Genomic DNA, 7,500 nt, shown 5'->3' on the forward strand with positions numbered 1-7,500 from the left:
ACACACACACACTCTCACACCAAGCCACACACTCACTATAAATATCTTCTATATTTATATATATATATATATTTATAGATATATATATACTTTTATATTAATATATATTTATATATATATATGAATATATATATATTATATCTATTTTATATATAATATATATAGTAATTTTTGTTATATATATATATATATATATATATTAGTTATATAGATATATATAAATATATAATGGAGAATATTTATTATATATTTAGATTATATATATATAAATAATAATACATTTATCTTAATTATATAAATATTGATCTGAATATAAAATATTATATTTGATATTTTATAAAATATTATCTTATATATATTATAATAGTATATATTTATAATTATACATATGTATACCTATATCTAATATACGTATATACATTATATATATATCTAATACATATATATATATATATATTTAAATATATATATTGTTATATATTTATATATATATATATTTATATAATACATATGTATATATATGTATAGTATATGTATATGTAATATTTATATTAATATGTATTATATATATGAATATATAATTACTTATTTATATTAATATATATATAAGTATATTATATCTATATATATATATACTAAAATTATATATATTTTATATACCCAGTATAATCCGTGCACAACATCCACACCCACCACTATAGCATTATGTTCTATGTGTGGTGTGTATTTACATATATCACTAATATATAGATATTATAACTTATATATATAATATATCTATATAAAGTATATATATATCCTTATGATAAGTATATATATATCATATATGTGTGTGTGTGTGTGTTTTTTTGGGGTGTGTGTGTGTGTCCTAACTATTAATAAATATATCCTAATTATATATATATATATATATATATATGTACACACACAACACATATAATAATGTTTATAATATATAATATATATATATATATATATAATATATATAACTATATATCTAATAAGTATATATATATATAATAGAGATCATATATATTTATCTATTCATTTATAACAAGCCACCGGACACCCTTACACACACACACGCACACAAACCACACACATATATTATATATATTTATTGTATGTATATTATATTATAAATATATATATTATATATATCCAATATATACCATTATACTATATCATTTCCCCCTTTTTTTTATATATGATATCTACTATGGTATATATACATATATATAATATATAGTATCTTATATATATATATATATAATATATAGAGAATATAATATTATATATATATAATATATTTGTGTGTATGATATGAAAGGATTTAGAATACGAATTTGAATAATAAATTACATAATGCAGCAGAAATTAAGAATGAATATAATAAAAAAACAACAAAAAACAACAGAAAGTAGAACCTACATCACTAGACATAAACCATTTGTCGTTAGCTTATATGATTTAATTTCGAAAGAGTACCTAACAGTGATCAAGGCAGCGAAGTCATCAGAATATCATGACGTAGGTCATCCCTTGAATACTTTACCACAACACAGAGGAATGTAAAATGAATAAAGATATCCGTTACGTGCGCACGAAATCAAATGGGCAGTCCCATTAAATCTTGAGCACGATAAATGCTTACCCAATTCCACCATCAATGTCTTATCCTTGAAATAAGCTGAGGGGCTTTTAATCAATGAATTAGCTTTAGCCTCGTATCTGCCACACTGTCCGAAGTTTCTTTCTGAAGTTTTATCCTGAGATGTTCACTTACTTGTTTATCTTCAAGGAGAATTAACAGATATTCCGAAGGGTTGTGGGAGGGAGCGCCTGCATGGGTCGGTGACAGCCTCAGAAGTGAGAATTTGGTTTACCAAGAGTGGTATGACGTGGGCTGTGACCTTGGCGCATTGAGTGTTGTCACGCAATAGTTTATCTCCTTTTATCATTGCATTCTTCTGTCTTTATCATTATTATTATTTGTATCATCACTATCTCTTGTCATTCGTTCAGTGTTAAATAGCTAGGATCATTATCATTATCTAGCCTTCTCATATAAGTGTATAAATATGAATTAAGTGTATAGTTAATTGTATAAGTATTGATTATGCTGACTCATTCTTTCCACTTCCATGTATCTGCTCATCCATGGGGCCGGACGTAAATATTTCTCTCTCATCCCCGCGTCAATTCAGATCGGCCAGAGAAAAAGAAGTCGACACTTTAAACGTACGTAACAGTGCTCTCGCTTGGGTTGCCAGACTTGATCCCTTGTTTGGGTATGTTTTGATTATCGAAGTCATATTCATAGTCTCGTGTTCGTTCCTCCTCTGATCCTATCGCAATAATGTGGTAATGACAATAATTCCTCCTAATACGGTCCAGATCTTTCTGAACTGCATTGTCTTATTCCCACAACATTAATGTTCTACTACATACACCTACATGTCTTTCCTTTCATCGTCCCTTCCTCAAGGACACACAACACACTACAGACACACACCACACCTATATGTATATATATATTATCTATAATATATTATATATATATATATATATATTTATATGGTATAATAATATATATAAACACACATATATACAGTATATATATACATATATATATCATAATTATATTTATATATATTATATAATAATTTATATATCCATATATGAGTGTATATATATACATAATAATATACATATAACAATAATTGTATATATAGTTAGATATATTATATATATATATATAATATATATGTACAATATATATGTTATACTATATATATTCATATATATATATATATATAATATATAAATATATAATTTATATAATTATATTATATATATGTTATATATATATAATATATTTTTTTATATATATTTATATATATATATATATATATATATATATATAATATATATAATACGCACAATACACACACATTATATAAATATAAATATATATATAATATATTTATATATATATATATAAATAATATATATATATAATATATATCATATATAATCTATATATATATTATTAATCCGCCCTGATTCCTAATATAGAATTATGCTTGGTTTTGTTTATATTTACTTTATGTTAATGTATACTGATTTTGTATATTCAAGTGAAGAGCGAGATGCGCAAACCAAGCGTCCTAATCAGGAGCGTTTTGTTTACATTCGAGAGAGACACGTGTGGGCAACCCAGGCTGTGATAGTTGGTGTGGTAGTATAGTTCTTCTCCAAAACTATTTTGTTTGGTCGATTGTAACGTAATATTCTTCCAAGTTGTGTTTCTTGTGGTGCTTATCGTGGATTACAAATGGAGTTTTTTTTTTGGCTTTAGTTTATTTTTTTTTCATTTTGTTTTTTTTTTTTCAGCTACAAGGTTTGGTGGATGTATTTGATCTCAGTGGTAGGATTATTGTGATATTAACGGAAATAGTTAATGTGTTCCTACATTGGGTTAGAGTCCATTGTTTACACTTGGGAAATATGGACAGAGGTTTACTGGATATTTCCATGCTGTGTGATGTTGTGATTTGCCTACTTAAGTTGTTAACTAAAATAGTTAATGTTTGTCTCACAGTATTTGGGAAATTCATTTATCCGGGATTGGAAGTATTACGAGTGAATACTGTTGGAGGTGCTAGTGAAAGATATTCTATTTAGTTTTGTATCAGTGATCTGAAGATTCAATATGTGTTTATTTCTTATGTTTTATTAAATGAAGAAGACATTTTTATTTTAATATAGTTTTGAATTTTATATATAGAAGTGTTTCATTATCCGAAGTTGAACAATTAATGCTCTTGTATCTTAACATAAGATTGGATCACAGTTGTCACAATATAAAAGACATTGTGGCAATGTTATTACACCACTTCCCAGTGTTGAATCTGTGTTTAAGGTTTTACAGAATAAAGAAATGTAAATGATTCAACCTCGGGACAAGGCCAATTATACTTAGTATAGGATGAAGTGTTTCGTAATAATAATATATATATATGTATAAAATATATATATCTTATAACCTATACTAAAATATATATATATATATATACATCTCTATGTATATTACATATGTATATATATAAATTATTATATATATATATATATAATATATATATATATATATATATATATTGTATATGTATACAAACATCCACCCACATCAGATATATAATAATATATACTATAAATATATTAGTATATATTATAATAATATGTTTCTTATATATTTGTATATATATATATATATATTTTCTTATATTTAAATATAAATATATAGATATATTTTATATATATATATATTTGATATATATATCTAATATATATATATATATATATATATATATTATATATATATAATATCTATGATCTATATATATGTATATGTACACAAACACACACTCACACAGTATATATATATAAATTATATAATATATATATATATATATATATATATATACAATATATATGTAATAACATTATATATATAACCACCCGGCACCCATTAGTATCATTGTCTTTACTTCCATCAGCTTTCCCTTACTAGCCAAGTACGACCGCCAGTGGCCAGCCATGCGAAGCGGCGCTTCTTGATTCCAGATGTCCACAGCGACATGTCTTCACCGGCCATTGACAATCACCTACTTCCTTGTACACGAGCACCTGGACTTCCAAGCGGGCAGGAGGGAGCACAACCAGCAGGATTTACTTCTCTCGGCGTATCACTCCCAACGTTCAGCGAGATCCTCAAAGGGGGGGGTAGGGGGGGGGGGTGTTCCGCGTTCCTTCCGCCAAGAGGAACTCTCCGGCAAAGAGTGTGACGGAAAGACCATCTTTCGGTTGTCTAATGGGCCTCATCATCTGCCGGCGGCGCTGAGCGAGCCTGAGGATTGCATCGATGATCCCGACGCCCTATGCGAAGGCCACGATGGATGATACAAGCGACAGCTGAGAGAGAGCCTGATGGTCTGGAGCACCGGCGCGCCTCACTTCAGGGACCGTTTTCCTCGCCATTTACGATCGGACTTATTGGAGGCTCTTTATGGCATTATCTTACGATCCTTCGCGAATCCCAAGACTTACTAGAGAAGAGGACTCTCTTTTGAATGTATATCTAAAATCGGAGAGCTTCAGCTCACCGGGGGGGAATCCATCTGTATATTTCGAATCGGATTAATATTCTGGAATAATTAAACGGTAGAGAAAATAGAGATTTAGTTTAAGAGAAAAACTTATCATTCGGTTTTTGTTTTAAAAGTTAAGGTACTTAATTTTCTTACCCTTTTGTAAGGGTGTTGTGTTTTGTACGGGCGGCGCCGCGCATGGCGCGAAGCTGCGCGCATGTGTGTGAGTGTATCTGTGGGTGTGTTTCTGTATAAACAACTAAGGAACATTAAAATGCACACATCAAATACAGGAAAATGTTGTATTTGTCTATTTTTAATCAACACACAAAAGCGTTTACAAAGATAGAATTCAGAGCCAGACTCCAAACTGTTGTAGTAATTTATGAAAGATAAACAGTCTCTTTACTTTCCACTCCGAAGAAATAAGTTCTCGTAAACAGAATACCTTTAAATGTTGGTTAGATACCCAGAAACCATCAATATCTTTAAAAATCCCAATGTAGCAATGCTAATTATGGTCTAATATGACAGAAATCAACTGTTCAAAATATAGAATACACAATAAAAGAAAGTTTTATTTCCAAACCGGTGCCATGTTGTCTGAACACTGTAATAACCATGCCTCTAACTCTGTATCTCCTAACAGCGGTTCAGTCGACAATACCTGCTTCTATCGCGTAATCAAGAACGGAGAGGAACCTTGGTCGCAGGAAGGGATTGGACTCCAGTGCGTCTATCATTTTCTGTTTGAATCCCTCATCGTTTTTGCCGCTAAGAAACTCTTCGGCTTCGGGGATATCGGATGAATTCATGACTATAAAAGGAATGAAAATAAGGCTAAAAACAAAACCGTATGGATGCTTGCTTCGGAACTCCTTCCTGAGGTCCTCGAAGCTGAACGGGACAAGCTGTCCGGCAGCTTTAGTCACGTCGCTGAAGGATTTGTAGTATGCCATGAGGAAGTCTTGCTCGCTGCTACATATGAGGGAGCCTTCCAAGCTCGTGAGAAGGAGGTAGCTTAGGTCAGTGCCGAGGGAAGCAACACGGGTGGCTTGTAGATCGAGTAGCACCACATCCACTGGCGCACCTGAGGCATCATACCTGTGAGGCCAAGGGCATTGCATTGGATCAAAGATATGTGATTACTTTACATTACTTAGCTTTATCAATCGATTCAATAATATCATCATAAGCAAACCCGACGGGAAAAAGAAGAAACAAAATTAATAGGCCTCGTATGTGAAGTCTTAGAACACTGCCTTGATTAAAAAGTATACTTCCAGTAACTATAAAAGATGGAAGAGTATGCTTATTAGAACTATGAGAAAAAACAAAAACAAAAACAAATTACAACTTACTTGAAAAGAAGGTTATTGTTGTAACAGTCTCCGTGACATATCACTTCGAAAGGAGAACCTATCCTGACCACTTGGTCTTTCAACAGGTCGAGGCTATTGCGTTGGATCCGAGTGGCCCAGTGCAGGACTTTTTCGTATCCTTTGACAATTTTAAGCAAACTGATAGCATTTTCCGTCTGGGATGTCAACATATTCTGGAGAAATTGTCTTTGCTCTTCTATACTCGTTACCCAGTCTATCTTGAGGTGCGGGTATCGGTCACTGAGGTCTTTGATCTTGGCCTGTATGATATGTGAAACTGCGTGAAACCTTGCCAATTCCTTAAGGACGAGGTATGTGTGCGCAGCGTCTAGACCCTTCTTCCGGTCGGCCATCTTGAACCCCTGAGATCTGAGGTCCTCAAAGAAGAGCATTTCTCTGCCGATCTGCTTTTCCGCGAAATAGAAAGTAGGTATTTTTAGCCTGCGGATCCCAGCTGATTCCAAAGCTGAATTGAGATCTGGTAGGATTTCGGTGTAGAAGTTAATCTCCTTCTGAATGATGCTGCGAGTGAATTCGTCGATCTCGGATCCCTTTCGCAACGGATTAAGCTTGATGACATAAGATACAAGTTGATCCATGTTATCCAGCGAATATTTCACGTTAACACTGGTGACGAACGTGGCAAAGTTGTCGCCTTTCTGCGTGAAGTCTTCGATGGTCCAGGAAAGAAGGCGAGCGTCTGGCCCTTTGTCTCTCTTCAGCGTCGCCTCCACGTGCCGCCTCTCGATCAGGTCGTGCGGCCCCTCTGCCATGGCGACTGCAATGCACATGGCTGAATTGAATGTCTCTCTCGCTCTACTCTCTCTCTCTCTCTCTCTCTCTCTCTCATCTCACCTCAATCTCTCTCATCTCATCTCTCCTCTCCTCTCTATATAGTTATAATATAGAATAAAATATATATATATATAAATAATATATATATAAATATAAATATATATATAATATAA

General features: G+C 31.7%; 2 protein-coding genes across 2 annotated transcripts in view; one reads left to right on the forward strand and one right to left on the reverse strand.

Moving 5' to 3' along the window:
• The window catches only part of LOC122253425 (uncharacterized), a 46,544-nt gene that overhangs the window by 32,561 nt on the left and 6,483 nt on the right, over window positions 1–7,500 (forward strand). The gene's annotated exons all lie outside the window — the stretch shown is intronic.
• The window catches only part of LOC122253424 (uncharacterized), a 5,700-nt gene continuing 3,633 nt past the window's right edge, over window positions 5,434–7,500 (reverse strand). Inside the window, exons 2-3 of the mRNA XM_086531406.1 lie at window positions 6,512–7,310; window positions 5,434–6,254 (exon numbers count right to left, since the gene is read on the reverse strand). Coding sequence (XP_086387532.1) covers window positions 5,804–6,254; window positions 6,512–7,305 — 1,245 coding nt within the window. The 5' untranslated portion in view covers window positions 7,306–7,310 and the 3' untranslated portion in view covers window positions 5,434–5,803. The remainder of the gene's footprint in view (window positions 6,255–6,511; window positions 7,311–7,500) is intronic.

The sequence above is a fragment of the Penaeus japonicus genome, unplaced genomic scaffold (assembly GCF_977035675.1).
Source record: "Penaeus japonicus unplaced genomic scaffold, GWHDUDI00000001_assembly GWHDUDI00000035, whole genome shotgun sequence".
NCBI lineage: Eukaryota > Metazoa > Arthropoda > Malacostraca > Decapoda > Penaeidae > Penaeus > Penaeus japonicus.